A 24,870-nucleotide genomic window follows, 5' to 3' on the forward strand; every position below is an offset into this window, starting at 1 on the left:
TGGTCTATAGAGTAAGTTCCAGGATAGCCAAAGCTAAACAGGAAAACCTTGTCTTAACAAGGAATAAAAAAAAAAAAAAAAAAAAAAAAAAAAAAAGAGCCAGCTGTGGTGACACATGTCTTTAAAAATGCCAGCACACAAGAGGCAGATTTTTGTGAGTTTAAGGCCCACCTGGTCTACACAGCAAGTTTCAGGACAGCCAAGATTACACACAGAGATCTTACCTCAAAAATAGATAGGTAGATAGATAGAGGATAGATAGATGATATAGATAGATGATAAATAAATAGATAAATAGATAGATGATAGACAGATAGATTACAGATAGATAGGTGATAGGTAGATAGATGATAGATTATAGACAGACAGACAGGCAGAGAAGGTATGTGTTGCGGGTGTGCAGCAAGAGAGTCGCTACATCTGAAACAGTTAAGTGAGTGAGCAGAGGAGACCGTGTCTTCAGCCACTGAACCCGACCTCTGCTATGGCCCGCTCTAACCAGGTGCTGCACTGGTGTCCAGGGAGCGTGCGAGGTCTCTTGAAAGCAGCCATGCGCCTCCTCTGCCCTTTCTCCTAAGTGCCAGCTGAGCGAGTCCCAGTCCTTGGTCTCAAGAAACTAGTGACAATCGAACCTGAGAAATGCCAGAGGAAAAGATTCTTTCTTTCCCATTGAGCTGCAGAAAAGCAGATTCCAGTCACGATAAACAATGTAAGCAGCCGGGAGCGGTGGCTCGGTGCTTAGGAGCACCTGCTGCTGCGGGGGACCCGGGCAGCTTCCCAGCACCCACATGAGGCCTCTCACAGCCGGTTGAAACTCCAGCTCCGGACAGCGGACAGTTCCCTTTGCCCTCCTGGGGTAATTGGACTCTATGAACATGTCCACACGCAGACACACAAACTTGAACACAAATTAAACATAAAAATAACCAGGCATGGTGGCACACACCTTTAATTCCAGCATTCATGAGGCAGGGGCAGGAGGATCTCTGTGAGTTCAAGGCCAGTCAGAGGGAGGTACATAGAGAGTAGTTGAACATGGTGTTGGGGAATGAACCCAGGGTCTCACTCATGCTGAGCGCTCTTCCAGGTATTTTTGTTTCACACAGAGAAGTCTTGTTTGGAAAGTGTCTAAACTAGCTGACAAGAGTTTCTACCATGTCACACAAAAGAATCGGAGCAGGTGAAAATGCACGGCTTCCATTGGATGCCGCAAATCTAAAGCTGTGAGCATACTGGGACTGAATTATCCCAACATGGATGCCAAGTTTAACCCGTCTTCGTGTGAGCAGGAGGACACTGAAGATTCCTGGGAAATGTTTATAAGCACTGACCTTGGAATTTAAAAGCATTCCAACCTTGGGTTACTTATCAACTCTCCTTAGGGAAAATAAAAGGGTAAGTTACCTCATATACCTGTAACTCAGATATTATCTACAGATTAATCACACTTTGTAGGGTTTTGAGGCTTTAATTTCAAACATTAGTTTGAAGTGCTCCTTATTTCAGGTGAATCACGATATGGTCAATAATGGTGATTATTTTATTCTAAGTTTTATTCAGTTCCAGAGATATGCTTATGAGAAAGCAACATTAATAGGGCTGTATGGGAGCTGGAGAGGTGACCTCAGTAGTTAAGAGCAGTAGGGGATCTTGGGGACCAGGGTCCGGGTCCCAGCACCCACAGGACAGCACGCAACCACTTGTAAACTCCATTTCCAGGGGATTTTCTAGCCTTCTTGAGTACCAGGCCCTCACGGGACACATATATACATACAGACAAAACACTCATATTCATCAAGTCTCAAGAGATTAAAATTAAACAAACAAACAAACTATAGACCGCGTCATGATTCTGTGTGTCATCCCTGCACAGGGATCACAGTGATCTCTTCTGCGTCCTCCCGACTTTAGAGTTTTCTGCAGAAGCTATAGCACTCTTATTGTCCCTTGAAACTTCCCCTTTGATCCTCAGGCCTCCTCATGCCAGGATTATAGGTGTCCACCACCAAGCCTGGCACAACAGTGATTTTTGTTTTGTTGTTGTTTTTTGAAAAACAAACAAAACCATGAGGACAAAATATATTTTCCATCTGGGAACAGCCTGTGGTGGGAGATTCCTGATCCTGAGATGGTAAAAGGAGAAGGCTGTTTGCAGGGGGCGGGGGGGGGGAGGGGGCCACTTCCCACTCTGCTCAGCCAGCATGAAGAAGCCAAGGAGAGAGGTGTCCACATCTGCACAGCTCCTGGGAAGAGAGCAGTGCTGACCCACAGTCCCGTCACTCCCCAGCACAGATGTGGCCACATCTGCAGGGCTGTGCAGCAACCAGGAGGGGGGAGGTCCCGAGGGAGGGGACCTAGTCATCTTAGTAAGCCAGGCCTCCTAAGCACCGCTAGACTATTACAAAGGACAATATCTTGGAAGGAGAATGGAATGTGAGCCACTGGCCAGGGCCAGGACAAGACCCTGGACCCTAGAACAAGCTGGGAAACGATGTCCTTTCCTGCCTCAAGATGATGCAGCTTCCTCTGATACAGTAACATTGGCTCATCAAAAAAAGTGATGGCTGGGGCTGGAGAGATACTCAGCCGTAAGAGCGTGTGTGTCATGCTTGCACGGTGCTCACACACACACCTGTCTCTCCATTTCTGGATGACCTGCTAACCCCTACTGGCCTCTGTGGGCACCAGGCTCGTACGGTGTACACTCGCAAGGGCCTTGTTACAGGGCATGGCTGGCATATCCCACCCTCTACCCTGAACTTCCCAGCCCAGGCCTCTGCATTTCTCTCTCCCTGTGTGTGCGCACACTCTTTCTCTCTCTGTCCCCGCTCGCTCCCTGTCTGCATGCTGACTTTGCTCACACCTCCTGTGAGGTCAGTGAATCCTCCCAAGAGCTGCCTGCAATAAACCTGCCTTTATTCTTTAATCTGGCTTATTTCATCTGGGGAGAAAAACCTATTACAAGTCTCCAAGTCTTTATTGAAGTTAAGATCTGCCGGTAGCTGGCAGATCCCGAGCCCCCACCGTTCATCGGTAAAGCCCCTTCACATGTGTGAACTTGTTTCTCAAGACTTGTCTTTGAGGCAGGCAGCATCAAGGCTGTTACTGGTCCCTGGAGAGGAGGGGCCCAGCATGAAGGACACTCAGAATAGTGTTTAGTTAGCTCTGGAACACACAGGAAGACAGGTGTGGGATGTGGGGAATGAACGGCTGTAAACTCTTCTTCCCCTGTGTACATCTCTGCAGAACCATTTTTTTTTTTTTTTTTTTTTTTTTTTCTTTAAACACAGGTTTTTGTGTAGCCCTGGCTGTCCTGGAACTCACTCTGTAGACCAGGCTGTCTTCAAACTCAGAGATCCACCTGCCTCTGCCTCCCAAGCGCTGGGATTAAAGGCATGTGCTGCTATGCTTGGTTTGCAGAATCGTTTATTAGTCTAGCTCAGGTGTTCCAGAAGCTACTTTCTTCTAGGCCTTGAGAAGGCAGTAGTACAAAGATCTTTTGCCTGGATCACAGTCATCCTGGTTCTGAATTGTGACCCACACCGTTTGCCTTTTTCCTCTCTAGCTAGAGCAGTGACCTCAAGCCAACTTTTATGTTTTGCTCCAGAGACCTGTGGTTTCCATGGTGACCAGTCACTTCCTGGAATGCACTGATCTGTGCCAAGAACACAGCCTGATTTTATATTCTTGAGGTGTACTTGAGAGGCAGACTCAGGCCAAGATTCAGCCAGTTCTGATCTACATTTAAGATGTTTCAAGCATCCCACACAGTTCTTCATGCATGCTACTAGGAGACACACACAGTTTCTTGAGTTAATGAGGTCATGGGCTGCTGGGAACTCAGCTCAGGTCCTGTGTGTGTGCTCCTAGCTGCCAAGCCAACTATCCAATGTGCTCATTTTGTTTTTTTATTTTTATGCATTTGTATTTTGCCTGTGTGCATGTAAATGCACTTCATGCTCACAGAGGCCAGAAGATGGCATCAGGATCCTAGAAACTCAAGTTCAGACATTTGTGAGGTGTCAGCTGCCATGTGGCACTGGGAATTGAACCTGGGTCCTCTGGGTCCTGCTCCCACCCACACAGCTTTTTATTTATCAACAAATGTTAAGTTCTGAGCCATCTCTCCAGCCCCCATGCCCTTTTTACATGGGTGCCGGGGACTTGAGTGGTGTGTGCTAGTGGGGTAGGCGATTCAAGAGCTTGGGTAGACTTGGTTCTCAGGTCAAACTCACTTTCTGCTCACTCATCACCAGTTTTGGCTTTTTCTGATCTGGAATGTCATTCCACAGAGCTTTCTTTCTTTCTTGGTTTTTCAAGACAGGGTTTCTCTGAGTAGTCTTGGCTGTCCTGGACTCTGTAGACCAGGCTGGCCTGGAACTCAGAGTGCTGGGATTACAGATGTGCGCCACTGTTTGCTTCTACAGAGCTGTCAAATCAGCGCCTTCTCATTGTGCTGAGCAACCCCAGCTGGATGCCACCCCTCCTTTACTGAACCTGCACCTCTTACTGAAGCCCTGGCCTTTATATTTTCTCAAGGGCTGAGACAGGAAACAGCTCGAGGCTTCTCTTGCGGCTATGGAGCCCACTACAAAAGGCATTCAAATCCTTCAAGTCACAAAGGCATGGACCTATTGCTCACCAGGTGACCGGGGTGAAGCTATCCAAGCATGGAGAGATGCAGCTGGCCATGCTGGATCTCTGAGGCCAGTCTGGTCTGAACAGTGAGACCTTGTCTGAAGCAAGCAAAAACCAAACCAAATCAGACAAACAAAACAAAACAAAACAAAAAAACTGGGAAAAGCTAGTATTCATCACCAAAGGCTTTGGGAAAGCTTTCCTACAGCAAACCCAGCTTATTCCTCAGGTCTGCTTTCGGCCTCACCTCCTCTCTGGGCCTGTTTATTCCAGGGTGGGTTCAGTGTCTCCTTGTGCACACCAGCCTTTCCCAAAGCACCGGATTGCTAGCTTTAAAATGAAGATGCAGGGCTTGGAAATCTGCTGAGCAGCAGCCATCTGACTTCTGGACCTTGCCAACCTTTGCCGTAAGCTGGACTGACTGCATCAGCAAAGCCCCAGAGTGGGCTGTTCCACTCACTCTCAGCTAGGCTGGCACTTGACACCCTCCTCCATGAACCTGATTCTTCTGGAAATTAATATTGCTAATATGACCCTGGCTAGCCTCAGAATCTGGCCCCCACCTCAGCTGGCACCTCTGATCTACCCACTGCTGCTTACTATTCAAGCATTTCATACTGCAGCCCAAAGGCTCGCACCCCGCCAAACCAGCACAGGAAAACAAAACCCTCATTGTGAGACCACAGCAGCCACTCTTGTCTGAGCCAGACTTTCTGTCCAGTGACAAGACCCATGCTTTTCCAGGGCTGGAGAGGCAGCTGCTCTTTCAGAGGAACTATGTTCAGTTCTGGGCACCCACAATTTGCCTCAAGGGGATCGGATGCCCTCTTCTGGCCTCTGTAGACACTGTAGGTATGTGGCACAAGCAGACATATAGCCTCAAACAAATTTCAAGTTTCCCCAATGAATTTCAAATAGTTTAGGCCTGTGACATGGCACCAACCTCCAAGACTCACAGCTGGGAGAACAGGCACTTGAAGTTGTTCTGACCTCCAGGGAGGCACCATGGCATGTCCCTATTCCAAAGGAAGATGCAATGAATAAAGTAAGGGCTTAGTCCAGATACCAGCCCATAAGGAGTACTCTCAACTGGCCGTTCCTGTAAGACCCTCAGCATATGCTGAGACCAGCTATACATTCACTATTGTTTTGATTCCAGGACACCATTAGGAAACAGAAAAAAAAAACAAAGAACAGAACGAGTTTCTGAAACATAAAAGACCAACTCTAGGTCCACAGACTGTCACAGTGCAAGTAAGCATGTGTGAGGATGGCTGTCCTTACCAGAGCCAAAGACTGCCAAAGCAGAACAAGCCACAGAAAACACCACACAAGACAGAGGACTACTGAAACAGTCTTTAATGACAGCTGTGTGAGAGGCCTCTACTCCTGCATCTTCTCAATGGTTTCTTCCTTGTATTTGCCCTTCTCCTTTCCTACTTGTCGAGACTTGGCTTTCCTCTCCAGGATCTTCTTGCGGTCTTTGTCCAGCTTTAGCCTGGTGATAACCACCTGCAGAAAAAGGAACGGCCCATGTTTTAAGTAGCCACCCAGGCCCAATTCAAGGTCCCATCAGCCATTTCCTCACCAGTGGTGGATGCCTAAACATTACTTCCTAAAAGCCAACAAATGATCCTGTGTTTGGAGCAGAGGCCACCCAGGGACCAATCTCACCAAGCGCTGTACTTAGGACAAAAAGACCAAGCCACTGTGTGTGACCCTTGAAAACTGACCTAGTGGCAGGAGCCAAAGGCAGGCAGATCACCTTGAGTTCCAGGCCAACCTCGTCTACAGAACAGTTAACACTACACAAAGATAACCCACAGCTGGGTTTGTAGCACCCTGTCCTTTAATCCCAGGACAGGGGAGGCAGAGGCAAGCAGAACTCTGAGTTAGGAGCCAGCCTGGTCTACGGAATTACAGGACAGCCCTACACAGAGAAACCTCTGGAAATACCAGAGATCTCAGCTAGACAGCAGCAGGGAACTTTAATCCCAGCACCCAGGAGGCAGACCCGAACACCAGGACTATACAGAGAAACCCTGTGTTGAAAAACCTGAGAGATCTCCAGCTGGGTGGAGAGATGAGCAACAGATCTGTATGTCTTTGACCTCCATGGACACAGCAATGTACTATGTGGTGGAGAAGGAAATCTTTACGTAATTTTAATATTGCCATGTAGGTCCTTTGCCTTTTCTATAGCTTTCTATTACATTTTTACGCTAACACTTTTTTAGTACTAACTACATGCCCCAACACCTGTTATTGGTCACCATGTACAGTGAACAATCCAGGAGAGCGATGCCCTACCCTGGTTTAGTTTGTGGGGCCACAACCCCAGCTTTGCCTTAACCCACTCCGTAAGGGTGTTACAAATGGGCCCACTGCTCACTCAACAGGCTTGAAGCTCTACCCATCTTATAACCACCCCTTCTCGGAGTTTGTTTTTTTTAACACTCCTTACAGAGACAGGGTTTCTCTCTGTAGCGTTGGCTGTTCTGCAGAAACCAGAGGCCTGCCTCTGCCTTCCAAGAGCTGGAATTTTAGGTATGCACTACCTAGCAAGGAAAAAAAGTTATTTCAAGGGCACACTAAGGACACAGATCTCAGAAAAGTCTCAGTGACTCCAAATCTAAAAACTACAGTACTGCCTTAGGATACGGGCCACTGTCAGGGTGTCCTGCAGACAGGCAATCACACCGTCAAAGCCAAGTGTAGTGGTTTCCTTCTCTCAAAGATACCCACCTTGCTGGGGTGGATGCCCACGTGGACTGTTGTGCCGTTGGCCTTTTCCCGCTGTACTCGCTCAATGTAGATGACGTACTTTTTCCTGTACACCTGGACCACTTTGCCAATCTGCTGGCCTTTGTAGTGTCCTCGGACGACCTTAACACAAATTATGAAAACCAAGGCAAGTAAGTTAGAACATCTAAGCTATGCATACACCACTTACTTTGAACAGCTCCATACAGTTGAGGAGACTGGAGTATTACTAGGTCTCAAATCCAGGACTTGTACATACAGGGCAAAACAGAACCCCATACACAGATCAAGCTGTTAGCTGCCAGAACAGTCAGAGTTGAGGCAGGGAACAAAAGGCATACCGCTTTTCAGTTCTTTAATCCAAAGGTAAAGCAACCCTTTCAAACACCAAAAGCAGGCATTGTTTTTTTTTTTTTTAACATTTTTTAAATTTTTTTTATTAATTACACTTTATTCATTTTGTACCCCCCCCATAAGCCCCTCCCTCCTCCCCTCCCGATCCCACCCTCCCTCCCCTTTCTGCATGCATGCCACTCCCGAAGTCCACTGATAGGGGAGGTTCTCCTCTCCTTTCTGATCTTAGTCTATCAGTTCTCATCAGAAGTGGCTGCATTGTCCTCTACCATGGCCTGGTAAGGCTGCTCCCCTCTCAGGGGGAGGTGATCAAAGAGCAGGCCAATCAGATTATGTCAGAGGCAGTCCCTCTTCCCATTACTATGTAACCCACTACTACACTGCCATGGGCTACATCTGTGCAGGAGTTTTAGGTTGGAGTATGAGTAAAAGCAGGCATTATTAAGTGAAAGGCAGGGAATGCATTTGGTCAGTGGAGACAGTGGAGGACTAGTAAAGAGAAGAGTTGAGTTTCCCCTCTGTAACTGGAAAGCTCTATTTAGACCCACCAAGCGGGGACACACACCTGAACTTCATCATCCTTTCGAATGGGCATGGAGCGAACATTATACTTCTGTCTCAGCTCTTTGGAAAGAGGGGAAGACATGATCTTTCTCCGGATGTGAGAAGGCGCGTTGAAGTGCCGCTTGCGGTTTTTGCTTCGGTCAGAGGTCACGAAGGGATTGAACTTCATCTTGGCTGGAAACAAAAACCAAACAAAACCCTAAAGACCCTGGAAAGCCTCAGGTCTCAGCCAGTTCCCCGAACAGCAACAATTTTACTTCGCAGGCACAAAACGTTCCACTGGAAGAGGTCACGCTCAAGTCTATGCTTTTCTTCAGAGTGGAGCCTTAAGCTCCCGCTCCGAAGCATGCGGGCAAATAGACTGTTTTTGGAGCAGTCAGCTGTCGGGGCTCCCCGCTGGAGCCTGGGAGCTAGGGCAGATCTCCAAAGCCTTCCAATTGGTGAGCAGAAGACTCGAGACTGATTAACGCCATCTCCACAGGCCCCGCCGGCCTTCCAGTCCACGAATCTGCTCCCCACCCCTCTCCAGGCCCGCGGTCCCTGCCTAGAAAAGACGCAGGTCAAGCCCATCCCAGCATGGCTTGCGGCTGACATCGGGACAGCAAGCCAGCCTCGCGGCCCCGGGACGGGAAGCCTCACCGCCTAGGTACGGATGGCTGCGGATTACCCGCGGCAGGCCGCCGAACGCTCACCGGCTGCGATCCAGCGATGGCCGCAAAAGGAAAGAGGTCTCCTCGCCACTTCCGGTTCCGTAAGTTGACGCGAGATCTCGCGAGAGTCTCGGGGCGAGAGGGGAGAGGCGGGCGAGCGCCAAGAAATTGGGAGTGGGAGACTAGCGTCACCTACCGGCGCGGAGGGGAACTGCGCGCAGACTAGACGCTAGGCTGAATCCTCTGGGGAAGGCAGTGCCCCCCCGTTTAGGGACCGTAGGCCGGGAAATGGAGAAGATGGAGAGGACCCGGGGGACCCTGCACTCCTGGGCGTCGAGCGCCCCTCTAGCCGGGAAAACGCAAGCCCTACTTTTAGCCGCCAGTGCCTCTGGGACGTGGCCCTCACCACCCCAAAGGCGTGCCTTAGAGGTAGTCCTTTCTACTAGCCCCAGCCATCTGCCTCCACATCTGGGTAGGTTCTGACTGCTCTGGGTCCTTCTCCGGTGAGATCGTCCCCCACCAGGACGATGGAGCTAGATCTTGGCTCCCTCGTGATGCCTTAAAGATCATGCGTAAAGGAACAGACATGGGCCTGGCCTGTAATCCTAGCACTCTGGGCGGATCTCTATGAGTTCGAGGTCAGCCTGGTCAGCTAGGGTTACTACACAGAGAAGCCCTGTATCAAAATGAATGAATGAATGAATGAATGAATGAATGAATGAATGAATGAATGAATAAGAAAGAGAGCGAGATGGGGGCCTCTCAGGGCAGACTGGTGTACCCTTAAAACCACAACTACAAAACGCCTCCCCTGTTACCAGTTACAGATCTGATGAGGCTGGGCAAGGGAGCCCACTTCTGCGAAAGGATTCTGCTGAATGAATAATGTAGGAGTCATGCTGAGCGTCCTGAATGCTCGGCACACTCCTCCACGGCCTTCCCATTAGCCTTCCCATTACTACCGTCTCTAGGCTGACGTGGGCGTGTGGTCCTCACGGATTGGGTAACTGAGCCACACAACAACAGTGAGGGGAGGGAGCAAGGACACACAGGCTGTATCGGAACCCACGAGGCTGACTCCAGTTCCCCTGGGAACTATATGGCTGGTTGACGAGAGTGAGACCAGCCCTCTGAGGGTTCAGACAGACTCTTGTGGTTTCATGATTTTAAAATCGTTGTGCTACGAAATATTCTGTAACGGAAAGAGCCCCAATTTTATGTGTAATTGAAAAATTGAAAGCCGGGCATTGGTGGTGCATGCCCTTAATTCCAGCACTCAGGAGGCAGAGGCAGGTGGATCGCTGTGAGCTTGAGCCAGCTTGGTCCACAAAGCGAGTCCAGGACAGCCAGAGCTACACAGAAAAACCTTGTCTGGGGTGGGGGTGGGGAAGAGAAAGAGAAAAAAGAAAAAGGAAGAAGGCTGGAGAGATGGCTCAGAGGTTAAGAGCACTGGCTGCCCTTCCAAAGATCCTGAGTTCAGTTCTCAGCAACTACATGGTGGCTCACAACCATCTATAGTGAGATCTGGCGCCCTCTTCTGGCGTGCAGGGGTACAAGAAGGCAGACTACTGTATACATAATAAATAAACGTTTTTTAAAGAGAAAGAAATTGAACAAAATCTGCGGCAAATCTATTCAACAAATGCTTATGAAGCATCCTTCATGGGCCAGCCTTGAACACTAGAGTGACAAAATAATTCCAGGTTCATTCTTGCACAACGTCATGGTTCTAAGAGGGGAGATAGAGAAGGGAAGCAACAAGTTCAGGATCTCAGGAAACCTGAGCCTCCTCCTCCTCCTTCTACGCCTTCTTATCCAACTGAAAAGATCCTTCATTTATTTTGGCTTTGAAAGACAAGCTTTCTCTGTGTAGCCCTGTCTGTCCTGGAACTTGATCTGTAGACCAGGCTGGCCTCAAACTCACAGAGATCCACCTGCCTCTGCCTCCCGAGTGCTGGGATTAAAGTCGTGCCCCTCCACCACCACCTGGCTGAAAAAAATCCTTTAAAGTTACCCTCCGGGATCACTCTGAAGCAGGCATTTGTAAAGCCGAGGTGTATCAAAGCCAGGATTTTTTTAAAAATATTTTTAAATCTTTATTTCTATTTTTACATGCATTGGTGTCTTGCCTATGTGTATGTTTGCGTGAGGGTGTCAGGTCTTGGAGTTACAGACAGTTGTGAACTGCCATGTGGGGACTGAACCTGGGCTGTCTGGAAGAGCAGTCCGCGCTCCTAACCGCTGAGCCATGCCTCCAGCCCCGGGATTTTTTTTTTTAATCTGGATTTCACATCTAAATTGAACTATACATGTGTTTCCAGACACTGAGGCATCATATTCATTCATGTTTACATGCCTGCAGGCGTGCAGGCGTGCAGGCGTGCGCGACACAAATTTTCGTGTCGCGCTCACTACTAAACTCTGTGCGTGTGTGCCGTTTTGTAAGTTCCTCCTCTGAAGGAGCACTTTCCCGGAAGGAGATACAAGGCAACAGAGGAGCATGACACGCTATCCCCAGAAATGAGATGGGATATGTGGCTGCGATGTGCACAGAAAACAGAGCAGCAGTCAGTTCAGGTGAGAGGGAGGGCCCTGGGGAAGTCTCTGTCCAGCACCTGTCCACTGTTTCTGGAAAGTCAGTCCAGGGAAGTTGGTTCCAGAATCTGGCCAGATGCGAAGCTTCCTAAGCTTGCCCGGGAAGGGGGGCGGTGGCGGCCACACTGGGGACTGTGTAGCATTACAGGATCCAGGGACAGCGGGAGAGAACAGTGTGTTTCACGTGTTCCTGTGCAGGCGCCTCTGAAGAGAGGGAGAGAAAAGCAGTCCACGACTGGCTTTGCTGTTGTTTGGTAAGGTCTCGCTCTGCAGTCCAGGCCGCTCTGCTCCGGCCTCCCACCTTTGCGCACCGCGTGCCGGGATTCCAGGCATGTGCCACCATGTCCAGTTTTGTGTTCACCCTTCTGCTCATATGCCTGGTCTCTTTCCATTCGCCCAGCTATGTGGCAAATTTGATCTTCCTGTGCTACCTTGGGAAAGGTAGTTGCTTAGATATACAGTTTTAGGAAAAGAAAGGCAAGGTAGAGAAAGCAAACACATTGAATGATGGGCCCCAAAAAAATCCACAAGAATTTTAGGAACACCACCAAGATGAAACATTTTTCTGTGCTTCTTGGTGCCAGTTATGCATGATGATGTCATGTCTCTACACGGGACAGACCAGCCCCACACAGCCAGTAGCTGACGCTCTTGGACCACAGAACCAGTGCTTTGGCTGTTCACAAATGTTCTTTTAAAATTTATTTGTAATTTTAAAATTATTTATTTTGCCTGTAGACATATGTCTATGTAACACGTGCATGCCTGGTGCCTGTGGAGACCAGAAGAGGGCGTCAGGTGCCCTGAGACTGAAGTTCCACATTGCAGATGGGTTGTGAGTTGCCTTTGGGTGCTGGGAGCTAAGTCTTCCGGAAGAGAGCCAGTGCTCTTAACCACGTTGCCATCTCTAGCTACACTTTGAAATTATTATTTTACATGTATTAGTGTTTTGCCTGCATGTATCCGGTGAGCACCTCATTGCATGCCTAGTGTCCATGGAGGCCAGAAGAGGCATCAGATGCTCTGGAACTGGAGTTACAGATGGTTGTGAGCCACCGTGTGGGTCCGGGACTCGAACCCACAATGTGCTGACTAGTCTTACATCAACGTGACACAAAAACTAGAGTTATCTGAAAGGAGGGAACCTTAATGGAGGAAATCCCTGGAGATCAGTGGGGGAGGACCCAGCCCAAGGTGGGTGGTGCCACCCCTGGGCTGGCGGTCCTGGGTTCTGTAAGAACCAGTGAGCAGCACCTCCGTGGCCTCTGCGTCAGCTCCCGCCTCCAGGCCCTGGCCTGTCTGAGACCCTGCACTGTCTGAGACCCTGCCCTGTCTGAGACCCTGTCCCGGCGTCCTTCGGTACTGAACAGCGATGTGGACGTGTGGTCAGAATAGGCCCTTTTCTCCCCGTCGCTTTTTGGCCATGGTGTTTCATTGAGGTGATAGGAACCCCAACAATGACAAACACTAAGTGCCTCAAGTATTCTTGGGGTGGATTCCCATCTGGGCAAGAGGAGTCTACACTAAAAATTATCTTTAGTGTTGACTATTTTTCAATTTCATTTTGTTTACTTTTCTTTCTTTTTGGTGCTGGAAATTGAGCCCACTGTCTTGTCTCTCTCCTGCTGAACGCTTTCTCGAAGCTATTTCCTTTTACAATAAACATTTTCTTGACTTAAAAAGAATATATTATTCCCCGTCCCACACAAATCACAGTGTTCAGGACTCAGTGTTCTGTGCCAGCTCCTTCCCGTTGTTGCTACATCATTGAGTTCTTTTCTGGACCGTGGGCCTTGCACCTCAAGGTTAATGACAGTTGTCTGTTGATTATCATTTAGGGGTTTTCTGATCCTTTGTTATTATAAACACAGCCTCAATTACATAATATTGTGTGTATGTCACCATCCACTTAGACAGCTGCACCAAGAAAACACATTTCTAGAACACAAATTTCTGGGCCAAAGTGGAAACTTTGAGAAGAATATGTGTCCAGTTTTATTTGAAGGCTTTTACAAATATGCATTTCTAGCTGGGTGATAGTGGCACACCCCTTTAATCTCAGCACTCTGGAGGCAGAGGCAGGTGGGTCTCTGTGAGTTCGAGGCCAGCCTGGTCTACACAGTGAGTTCCAGGACAGCCAGGGCTACACAGAGAAACCCTGTTTTGAGCAAAACCAAAACCCAGCAGGAAATGGTGGTGCACACCTGTAATCCCAGCACCCTAGGAGGCAGAGGCAGGTGGATCTCTGTGAGTTCAAGTCCAGCCTGGTCTACAAAGTGGTTCCAGGACAGCCAAGACTACACAGGGAAGCCCTGTCTCAAAAAAAAAAAACAAAAAACCCAAAAACAAAACAACCCCCCAAAATGCATTCCCCCAACAATTCACCTGACACCCCAACCTCACTGGCAGAGCAGGATTTAATAAGTTAACTGGTAAAGGATGCCAGAAATGCTTTGCATTTCTTCTACAAATGAGTCTCTTGGGCTTTGGGATCTGTGTATTCAGTCTGGAGAATCACTTTAAGAGTATATAAAGATTTATATACTGCAAGATTTCTGGACTCTTTGAGAAAATATATACTTTTATTTTAAAAATGGCTTTCGACCTTTCTACAAGTTTCAGCTGAGCACTATGAAAACATCACAGGTGTTTTTGGAGTGCCTCAGCAAACACAACAGCATCTGAAAGGCCTGGAATCAACTCCCCAGAAACTCAGGACACCGATTAACGCGGTCCGGCCGAGGTGGACTCGGGCTCCTGAGTCTGGGAAGCTGACTCGAACTTTTGTTTCTATAATAAATATCGCCCTTCACCCACAGTCTCCCTGTTCCCTCCTGGTGCTATAAAGCAGCTGGTGAGTTCTTTAAAACAACCCCTCTGACGCAAACATCCCCATAGGGTGAGGCTCCTCTCTGATGGTCCCCGGATGTCAGCTACTGGAGATGTAGCTAAGATGCAGACACCAGAGAAGTAGCTAAGAGGCCCAGTGTTCTTTCTCTCCACAGAGTGAACTTCTGTGGCGAAGGGTGGAAGCTGCGATGGGCTCAGCTACTGCCAAAGCCCTTCTGTTTGTGACAGGAGCTGGAAAGGCCCTGTTGTTTTCAGTTACAGGGGACTAGCTTCCTTGAAGTCTTCCTCAAGAGAGACCAACTCTGGGGCTTTCCTCAGAGGCTTCATCAGTGAGGGGAGCGGCGCCCGGCTCTGCACTGTTGAGACAGCAGTGTCGCTGACAAGCACATCTTCCCCACCCTTCCTCACCCGGCTCAGCCCTGGAGAATCCACCCGGGGAACTGGCCCAGCTGGTGCGGCCTCTAATGAGTGGTTGGATCATGAGGAGGTGGACTTGGCAGGGAGGGGGTGGGAGCCCCGGAGGGTTAATTGCTCACATAGCTCCCAGCTGACTCGCCTCACCTGTAGGGCACCCCCTCCACCCCTTGTCTTCCAGTTCACCCTTGAGAACCCCAACACTCAAAACCGGGCCTGCTCCTCAGCCTGGAGGTTCACAGAAACCTCCGCTTCTTGGGGCCATCCTGCCAACCGTGGCCTCTTTGACAGCAGGGTTTCCTGCTGGGATCGTGACTCTCCAGAAAAACTTTTCTGTTGTCTCCCCGCACCTCATCCCCGGCCACAGCCTCAGACCATCTTCTCCCCCTTTCAAGATGGCGGCCCAGCAGAACTACCTCGTGTCTAGGAGGGCTCCCTGGCTTCAGGTTGGTTACTGGGCAGGTCTGTGACCCTACAGGAGGGCGGTAGCCCCCCACCTTCTAGCTTGCTCAGTTCCAGCCTAGAGGAGGGGGATCGCTGGGGACACTCATGGGGCCACATAGAGGGAGAACGCTGCTCAGGGCTAGCCGCGGAGGACCTAGGCCCCAGCCTCTCCTCATGCCAAAGCCCCCACTGGCAAGGGACGGAGAGGGTGGAGACAAAGCCCTCAAGCTCCGGCCTGGACCCATCCTCTCCGAGCCTAGGACCTCCTTTGGAGCCTCATTATTCCGGGTCTGCAGCGGGACCCTCTGTCCCCTCCCAAGCCAAGGCCAGCAGGGCTCGGCCTAAACGCTGAGCCTTGCTCCCGCGTGCTCTGCGTGCTGCTGCTCATGCCTGCTTCCTCACCAGCAGCACCCAGGGCAGGATGGCAGCCACCACAGCCACTACGGCGATGAGGGTGATGAGCAGGAGGGCCCGCGAGCGGCAGCAGAAGGAGCGGCTGGCGCTGGGCGCCGGGGACGCCTCCGACAGCTCCGCCAGGCTGCGCCGGGGCAGCACGCTGTCCTGCTCCCCCAGCGGCATCCCGTGGCGGCTGATGATGAAGATCTGTGACTCTCGGGGCAGGGCGGGCAGCAGGTCCAGAGGGAGCTGAGCCCCCTGGCCGGGCGACTGTCTCCAGACCGGCTGGGAGACAGCCAGGGGGTTTGCGTGGCCCCCGCGGTCCGGGGAGGCCACCGAGGGCAGGCCCACGGGCACAGCCAGGGTCTGCGAGCTCTTGTCCAGCACGGAGGGCCAGCGGGAGCTCTTCTTGCTGAGGAAGGTGACGTAGCGGCAGATGGGGCAGACGATCATCCGCTGCACCTGCCCGTCCACCCGCGTGCAGAGCAGGTACTTGACCAGGCAGTCGTGGCAGAACACGTGGCCGCAGCTCAGGGTCCGGCTGGCGCCCTCCAGGTCTCGGAACTTCTCGTAGCACACCGGGCACTCGCTGCCCGAGCTGTCCTTACTTTCGCCTTCTGACATGGCCCCTCAGAGCTAGCAGGCCTTACCTGGGGACGGCAGAGTGCAGGGCTGTGAGCATCTCGGCGTTTTTCCTTCTCTCCCTGTTCTTCCCTGACTCCCACTCACACCACACGGCCACCTGTCCTCTCTCCGCCTCTCCTTCCTCCTACCCTTTCCCCTTCTGGCTCTCCTCAGAGGCCGACCTGGTTCAAACTAAGATGGAAAGCCTAGGACCCAGAGAGGAGCTGCAAGGCTCTCCCAGGCCGGCATCAGGAAATGGGTAAGAGATCCCAACAGTGCGAGGCTTGGGTAGGAAGTGTGTGGAGTGGGTCGGTTACCTGAGGCTCCTGGTGCCTCACCACAGCTATGACAAACACTGTTGATGTCACCGCCTCACCTCTTCCTGCTTCAGTGCTGGCCTGGGCTCGCAGGGCCAACAGGAGCGAAGGAGGTATGTGGCCAGACATAGGCAGCCCTGGTCAGTGTCTAGCTCAGGTCTACTGTATACTGCACAGACCATTCTGCAAACCTCCCCTCTCAGCAGGGCTTGGCTGATCTGTGGCCGAGCCAGGCAGGATCCCATGCCTCATGTCAACACGTCCAAGACTCTGTTCCCAGTGGCAGCCATAACTATAAAGTAATTTAAAAATAAATAAATAAAGCTTGGAACTTACCTATGCAAATGCCTGCTGGGTTCTGAGTAGTCACACACCAGCCATGTTCAAGCATCCTTAGAGTCTCCTTATGTGGTGGCCGAGCCTGTCAGAAGGATCTGATTCACCTCAGTAAAAGCAGGCTTTCATTCTGGGAGGATGCGCCTGGTATTTTTGGAATGGACAAAGCCACTGAGATCCGAGTCTGGTGAGAAACCAGATGAGTGGTCAAAGTCCTAATATTGTTTAAAATCAAAGCTGTGGGTGCCTGAAGCCCACAGCGGGGTTCAAACTGATCTGAGAGGGCCAGGCCATTCTCTCACAGGACTGCGGATGACCTTGAAGGAAACACTGGCTTGGATGACTGGCGAGGCCACGCCTTTTTGTGCACACGTCTCCAGAATCACAACTGTGTAGCCTAAACTTACCCAGAATAACCAAAATCCCCACAGTTGATATATGGTGGATGACAGAGACCAAGGACCCCAAGATCCATTGGGGACTGCAGAGCTGCCGTGAGAGCTGGCAGGTAAGGTGGCAGGAGCAGGATCAGCTACCAGGAGGAGGAATCTAGTAAGATCACAGATCTCTTGGAACCACCCCCACTCCCCTCTTGTTTAGTCAAAAATCCCCTTTGCTGAGTTGAAAATGTCCTAACATTAAAAAATTTTAAAAGGTGATGATGGGACACAGGACCATGGCAGCAGCCCAAAACCTCTGTGGAGGTTTCTTTGGTGTCTGTCTGATGTGACTAATGCGGCCTCCAAGCTCGGAGATGCGGGCCTCAGGTGGTAGAACTGTGCTGAATACCTTATCTGTGTATCCATATCTGCAGCAGCCATTGCTGCCTTGGAGAAGCTGTTTCGCCCTCTAAGCCTCTGTAGAAGGAGACTGAGAGCTGGTCCATGCCTCTCTACAGTGAGTTCCTGGACAGCCCGGGCTACATAGTGAGGCCCTGTCTCAACAAAACAAACGAAAAAGAGGAGGTTGTCAATAGTACTATGTCCCAGAACTGGTGGTGGCGTTAGTGACCGAGTGGACACGGCGAGTGCCCGGTAACAAGGACATCACTGTCGAGGCAGGCTAAATCTTTTCCTGTCTTTGCTCCTGGAGGGGACTTGGAGATCCCCGTCAGGCATGTTGTCTACAGAGTCGCGCCTGTAGCTAAAGGGAGCTCTTCTCAAATTAGAGTAACCAGGCAGGGTGACGTTAGATTAGGAAAACGACAGGCGCTGGATTGGGACAGCTACCAAATTCTCAGCTTTGTTTTCTAACAGACCAGCAAAATCTTAACCGAATGGGCTGCTACCGGGATTTTTTAAGACAACCAACAACTAAACTGTTCCTCTGCATTGTGCAGCTCCCCAAGAGACGCAGTGGCAATTCCTTCCATCCATCCACTCATCCGTCTGTCCGTCCATCAGATTTCGGCAGCTATTTGCTGGATACTGAGATTGTCCACTAGGGGTAAAGGGTAGTCGTAGAATCCTTCCTGAAGCCTAATGGACATTTATGAGCTTTCTTTTTCTTTTTCTGCTGTTTCTTGGAGACAGGCTCTCATGTAGCCCAGGTTGGCCTGGAACCGGGCTATATATGTATGAGTGACATGAACACTTAGTCCTCCTTCCTCTACTCACCGCATGCTGGGGTACAGGCTTGCGCCACCATGCTTGGACACAGGTTTTTGTTTTGTTTTTAAATAGATTTATTTTAAAGGAGAATTGATGACCAAGAGCATAAGCCATCTGGATAACTGAGAAATGACACTTCAGGCGGGCGGGAAAACAAGTGCAAATGAAGAAAACAGGGCTTCCCCATAGTTTAGTCAGCATTTCTAGCTTTATAAATGAGTATATCAGGCTTTAGAGGTGTGTGTGTGTGTGTGTGTGTGTGTGTGTGTGTGTGACTCAAGGTCACCTGGCTGTGATGGAAAGAGAAGAGGAGAGAGATTCCATGGATGATGCCGAGAGCATGATTAGGCCGTGTTGATGGACTGGGCTGAGCAGGGGAGGAGCTTTTCTCCTGCTCTGGGTTCTAGGAAGAGTCAAAAGGCAGTCCAGGGAGTGTCAGACACCTGGGTCACTCAGCAGAACCTCTCCTGGTGCCTCAGGAGAGCCGTACCATTCGCACCATTCGTGTTAGTGTTAGGGCAACACGCGCCCCACCTTCTCACCTCCTTTTCTCCGGGTCTTCCTGACCCCTCCTTTCTCTCCACTCTGCTGAGTGCCTCTAGGGGGCCTGACTCTGTCTTGGGATCTGGGGTGTGGGAGCCCAGCGGACAGAACCCTGGGAGCGTGCTGTAGCCGGGGCACAGTCTGGACAAGTAACGCTGCAAAGCATTCTATACCAAAGATGTTCACATTGGTGCCCTTAGGGAACCGGGGGAGAGGAGGGCTGGGAGGCCTTCCCTGCTAAAGTGAGACCAGTGTTGCGCTAATAATAAATAATTATAACAGCGGCCGTTTATTGAGCACTAATTACATGTTTGGCATTTCAAATCCCTTCCTCACCAGATCCTGACAAGTCAGGGAGGTGAATATTATCTCCATTTTACAGACGAGGGACCCGAGGCTTAGGGCTTAAGTAGAGTAACTTTGTCCAAGTCATAATGCCAGTATAGGGATGACCTAGGACTCGAACTCAGGACATCCTTGCTTGACAGCCCACAATAGCTTTACTTGGGTTCAGATGGGCCTCCATAGAGATGCTTTCAGGCTTTAGTGAAAGGAGTAGATGGTACAGCCCCAGCAGAAAAGAGACTACATCGGTTTCTCAAGTGCTCCTAAATAGGGCTGTCCCTCTGTCCGTTTATGAATCGAGAAGACAGCGGGTAGCTGAATGGAGCCAACCTCACGAAGCTCCTGGACCCATGATCCTTCACAGGAGCATCATATCTCCAGGACAGGGATGAGGAACAGATGCCACCCACCCAAGGCTCCCCTGACCCCACAAGACAGAGTACTGCATCTGAACCCCTGGGGTTCCCTCCCAGAGCCCTAGTGCAAGCTGGGCAGCTTCAGCCACAGCTGCCTCCCCACCCACAAGCAGTACACTCATCTGCTTCCTTTCTCCTTCCTGTCCCATCACTCCCAGCTTCAGCTCACAGCATCGCCCCAGCCCTTCCCGACCCCAGCCAGCAGCCCCTCCCCCACACAAACTTTGGCTGGTACCTGAGAGAGAGGGGTGTCAGTCTTCTCGGCCCAGGGCCTCCACAGAGCCGATGGGAGCCGCCCAGAGGTGCTGGGGCTGACAGCTGCTGTCACTGTACCAGCTGTGGAGGCATTTCCTAATGACTGAGCAGGTTCGGAGGACAGCGCAGGGAAGTGAATGCTGCCCAACCCGTTTGAGGCCAGGAGGCTCACGGTGCTGCCCAGGGGTTGGGCAGCTGCTTGCATCAGGTGATCCCAGCCAGGATGTGAGCTGAGGAGCCCTGGCCTGAATCAGAAGGTCCCACTACAAAAGCGTAACCCGGGGCCCCTTTGACTGAGGCTCACCTGGCCATGGGCTTCCTTGTCCACCCTTGGGAAAATTACACATAGGGACCCCACCTCTGCCCCACGCAGAGGAAAGGGGCCAATAGGTCAGACCCTAAGTAGGCTGGGACACTCAAAGTCCTGCGAGAAGTTTGGTGTGCCATGCCCATGTGCCCACCGTTTTTCATCAAATAGATGGGCTTCGTGTGCCAACGGGCCAACCACTACCAGTATGAACAGCCATGGTTGGTTTGGGGAATGACTTTGAATGTTCTAAAGTACACTTGGACAACTATCACTGGCCCCATTAGTTATGTATTTCAAAATAGCTAGTACAGGATTTTGAATGTTCTCCCACAGAGAAATGGTTTATCATTTATATATGAGTTTATGGACAGGCCAGCTGAGCTGGTGTGATCATTAAAGATTGTATGCATGTTGAAATGCCGTGCTCCACACTCCTACATGAGCACAATAATACATTAATTAAAGAGTTAAAAATTAGCTGGCGCACTGGCGCACACCAGTAATCCCAGCACTCGGGGAGACAGAGGCAGGCAGATTTCTGTGAGTTCAAGGACAGCCTGGTCTTCAAAGTGAATCCAGGACAGCCAGGGCTACACAGAGAAACCCTGTCTGGAAAAACCACACACAAAGAAATAATAAAAGTAGAAAAGTATTGAAATAATATTGGGGGCCCAGGGATGTCCATACTTTGGTTGCACCTGCTCAGAAGGCAGAGCCGGAAGCTCAGGATGAGCCGGGAGGTGGTGGTGCACGCCTTTAATCCCAGCTCCGGGGAGGCAGAATTTGATGCCAGACTGATCCACATAGTGAGCTCCAGGACAGCCAGGGCAACACACAGAAACCCTGTTTGGAAGCTTGCGTGCTCTAACTGGCGAGGGCCAGGGGGTCAGAGGGCAGGACAACTTGTGGGTTCTCTCCTTGCACCAGGTGGGACCAGAGGGTCCCTCAGGTGACCGGCCTGGTGGGTGGCAAGTCTTTGATCTGCTGGGCCAGCTCGCTGCTTCTCTCTTTTCAAAGCTTCTTATTTAGTGTACGTGTGTGCCGTGGTGGGGCCACACGCGTCATGCCTGGGGGGGGGGTCGGAGGAGAACTTCGTGGAGTCCCTGCTTGCCTTTCATTTTTACCTGGCACGGGCTGGAATTCAGGGCGGGCCTGTGTGGCAGACGTCTTTCCTCACCAACCCATCTGGCCAACACGTGAACGCGTGTGTCTTTCTGTGACCATAAGCCATCAGGGATGAGGAGAGTGGAAGGTGAGGGCACTGGAAAGTATTTTGGGGGATGTTTCCTCTCAGTTCTCTCAGGAGGTTCCCCCAAAGCAATTTAATTTTTCTCCCCCGGAAGGAAAAAAAAAAGTTCCTAGGACGGGTGTGGTGGTGCACGCCTTTAATCCCAGCACTCAGGAGGCAGAGGCAGGCGGATCTCTGTGAACAGCCTGGTCTAAAAAGAGTCCAGGGTGGTCAGGGCTACACAGAGAAACAGTCTCGAGAAACCAAACAGAGAAAAGAGAAAAGGTTACTAGATCCAAAGCACAGCTTAGAACTCTGTGTAGGGATTTCGGGGGGGGGGGGGGGAGGTTCCTAAAAAGGACCGGTCCCCAGTGTGTTTCCCAGGCAGAGGATTGAGGTGATCCTTGGACTCAGACATATCTGATGTTTGAATGATCGGCAGGCCCTAAGTTTCTCTTCTGTCTTCCCACCTGGCCTGCCGTGGAGCCTGGCTTTGGAGACGGCCCCTAACAGATGATCCCTTACTCCCACCCTTTACCCCAGCGCACTACACGTGCCCACACCTAGCAGTGACTGATGGGAAATTCCCCATCTCTTTGGGAAACACGTGCCATCTGTCTGTGCTTGGCGGCTTCGCTCATAAAATGGGGATAATGGCCCCTACTCTGTAGGATTGTTGTGGCCATCAAATGAGTGGTGCGCATGATGTGGCTGAAACAACACTGGCTTGTCGGGGTCCTGTCGATATTGTCATCCCCATCACCATCCCCAGGACCATGACCATCACCTGACCATCCCCATCCCTGTCTCCATCCCCATCCATATCTCCATCATCTCTATCAACACAAGGCAGAAAGGGAAGCAAGGAGGACTTGAGTGCCTCCCAGTGCATCCAGCAGCTGGATGATCTGGTCCTGGATAAGCTCGAACACTGGCATTACACCTAGTTTATCTCTTCGGCTGCATGGACTGTGGGAGGAGAATTTCCTGCTCTGGAGGTGTGGGGCAGGCGCCTCTTCTCTGGACAGCCGGGCTAGAGAGTTGCAGTCCTTTCTGGAGCCACATGGCTGTGCTCTCCAGGGCTTCTGGGGAAGAGGCTAGCCAGGAGTGGGTGGGTCTGGAGACTCTGGTCTTTGATAAGATCTTCCTGAGGAGCAGGGTGTGGAGGTTTCTGCAGCCCTAGTACTCAGGCGGCTGCAGGGGGATGGAAAGTTTGGGGCCAGATTGGGCTGTGTGAGAGCCTGACACAAGCAACAAACACCTTTCCTTGAGAGACATTTTTGTGGAGGTAGATTCTTCCAGGCTGAGGAAGAATCCAGACAAGCTGGCTGGCCACTGGCTAACTACAGGTACAGTGTCTACACAGGACAAACATCTGGACAAGACAGAAGTTCCCAAATGCCAAAATCCCTTGAAAAACTAGTTAAGAAAACAAAGCTTTGGGCCTTGATGAACAACTTAGCAGATATTGGGAAAGGTTCAGGCAGCTATATTCTGTATTTATTTTTTAAATATTTGAAGGGCTTGATGGGCAGATTTATACTAATGGTTGAATCTAGGCCTGAGTTGTTGTTTGAGTCTTTCAATTTTACTATACCAAGGTTTTTAAAATAAATATTGACAAAAGAACACATTCAGAGGATTCAAAGTTGAGGAAATATTAAGACTGCAGCGAGGGTCCCGTCCCAGGCGCCCGTGCTGCTCCTGCCTTGGCATCCCTCCACATACCCTCAGAAAATAACAAGCGTTAGTGAGCTGTGGGTAAGCAGGAGCCCTTGTGTCCTCCTGGAGGCCATGACGTGGTGTCTGTGGAAAGCAATACGGCGATTCCTCAAACACTCAAGCATAGAACAAGCATACGATCTAGCCATTCCACCTCTGGAATGGATACAGCCACCCCTGGGGATTCAGCCTGAATATGGTGCTGGGGATGTAGCTTAGTTGGTTAGCAGTGCTTGCTTAGTTTGCAAGAAGCCCTGGACTCAGTCCTCAACAGTCCACGGAACCAGGCCTGTTGAAATGCTTCTGTGACCCCAGGAAGAGGAAGCACAAGGCTCAAGGTCTCTCCAGCATCTCTGAGCACAGTGGCGTGGTTGTCGGAACAGGGACGGTTCCCATTCCCAGTTCACCTCACCTGGGTCCTAAGCCCACCCAGCCCAACCTGACAAAGCACAGTAACCAAAACAATTTCATTCCCTTCAGAGCGCCTTCTGGCAGGCATTCGGAAGCTTCACAGTTGTGGGCTTCTTTTAAAATTGATCCCCACCGGGTATGGTGGCATATGTCTGGATCTCTTGTGAGTTTAAGGCCAGCCTGGTCTACAGAGGGAATTCTAGGACAGCCGGGGAAACTCTGAAGCACAGAGAAACTCTGAAAACAACAAACAAAAATTGAACCCATCTTATACTTAAATATCTACTGTAGCCTCATCCCTAGCATCCACACTTTAAGAATATATGTATTTTTCCAAACAGGTCCTCCAAATGCTGGTATCCGTGCCTTAGACAAGCCTTCTGTTGGAGGCGTCAGACCTTAAGCCAAGCCTGTGAGGTCAAGTTGCAATTCTAACTATGTTTTCAGTAAATGGTGAGAGTAACACATACTTTTAGGTTAAAAACAAATTCATGTGGTCACCACTTAAAGTCTACAGCAAACACTGACTTGGACCTGTGACTGAACGCTGATGGCTTGAGACCTCTGAGATTAAGATGAAATTTGGTAGCCAGGCTGGGAGGCCCACACCTGTAATCCCAGCACTTGGGAAGGCAGAAGGCAGAGCTCTGTGAGTTCAAGGCCAGCCTGTCTACAAATCAGAGCCAAGGCTACAATAGAGAAACCCTGACTCAAAAAAACAAAACAAAACAGAAGGACAAAATTTGGCAGGGTCCTGTGGGCTCACATTTGTAATCCCAGCATTTGGGAGATGGTGACGGGAGGGACCCGGAGTTCAAGGTCAGTCTAGGCTACAAGATTAAGATCCTGTTTTGAACAACAAACAGGCAAAAGAAGGAAGAGCTGACTGCTGGACTCTACCACAGAGCCCAAGGTCAGCTTTACACACTTGACCTGAGAGCCCTTAGAGGACAAAAAACAGCTTGGGTGCCAGGAGGAACTAACAAGGAAGGCCTGTGTCAACGAGGGAGGCCAACCCAAAGTCTGGGACACAGAGGAGCAGCTTAATGGCTTGGCCTTCCCTTGGCCCACCTGTGGGGGGCTGG

The 24,870-nt window shown here is 50.6% G+C and overlaps 2 protein-coding genes across 4 annotated transcripts; both read right to left on the reverse strand.

The window, feature by feature from the left end:
- Positions 1-5,982: 5,982 nt before the first annotated feature.
- Positions 5,983-9,076, reverse strand: Rpl26 (ribosomal protein L26). 3 transcript variants are annotated; one of them, XM_055594444.1, is made up of 4 exons: positions 9,012-9,076; positions 8,321-8,493; positions 7,384-7,524; positions 5,983-6,150 (listed from the first exon to the last, which is right to left on the reverse strand). In XM_055594444.1, the coding sequence occupies exons 2-4, from the start codon at positions 8,486-8,488 to the stop codon at positions 6,022-6,024; spliced, it is 438 nt and encodes a 145-aa protein (XP_055450419.1). In that variant the 5' UTR covers positions 8,489-8,493; positions 9,012-9,076; the 3' UTR covers positions 5,983-6,021. The 3 variants fall into 3 exon arrangements, with proteins under 3 accessions (XP_055450419.1, XP_055450418.1, XP_055450420.1); XM_055594443.1 differs by having other exon boundaries at positions 8,959-9,054; XM_055594445.1 differs by having other exon boundaries at positions 8,987-9,044.
- A 6,580-nt stretch (positions 9,077-15,656) lies between these two features.
- Rnf222 (ring finger protein 222) lies at positions 15,657-16,292 on the reverse strand. Its single transcript, XM_055594077.1, has one exon. The coding sequence runs from the start codon at positions 16,290-16,292 to the stop codon at positions 15,657-15,659; it is 636 nt and encodes a 211-aa protein (XP_055450052.1).
- Positions 16,293-24,870: the final 8,578 nt, after the last annotated feature.

The sequence above is a fragment of the Psammomys obesus genome, unplaced genomic scaffold (assembly GCF_907164565.1).
Source record: "Psammomys obesus unplaced genomic scaffold, mPsaObe1.curated_primary_1811, whole genome shotgun sequence".
NCBI lineage: Eukaryota > Metazoa > Chordata > Mammalia > Rodentia > Muridae > Psammomys > Psammomys obesus.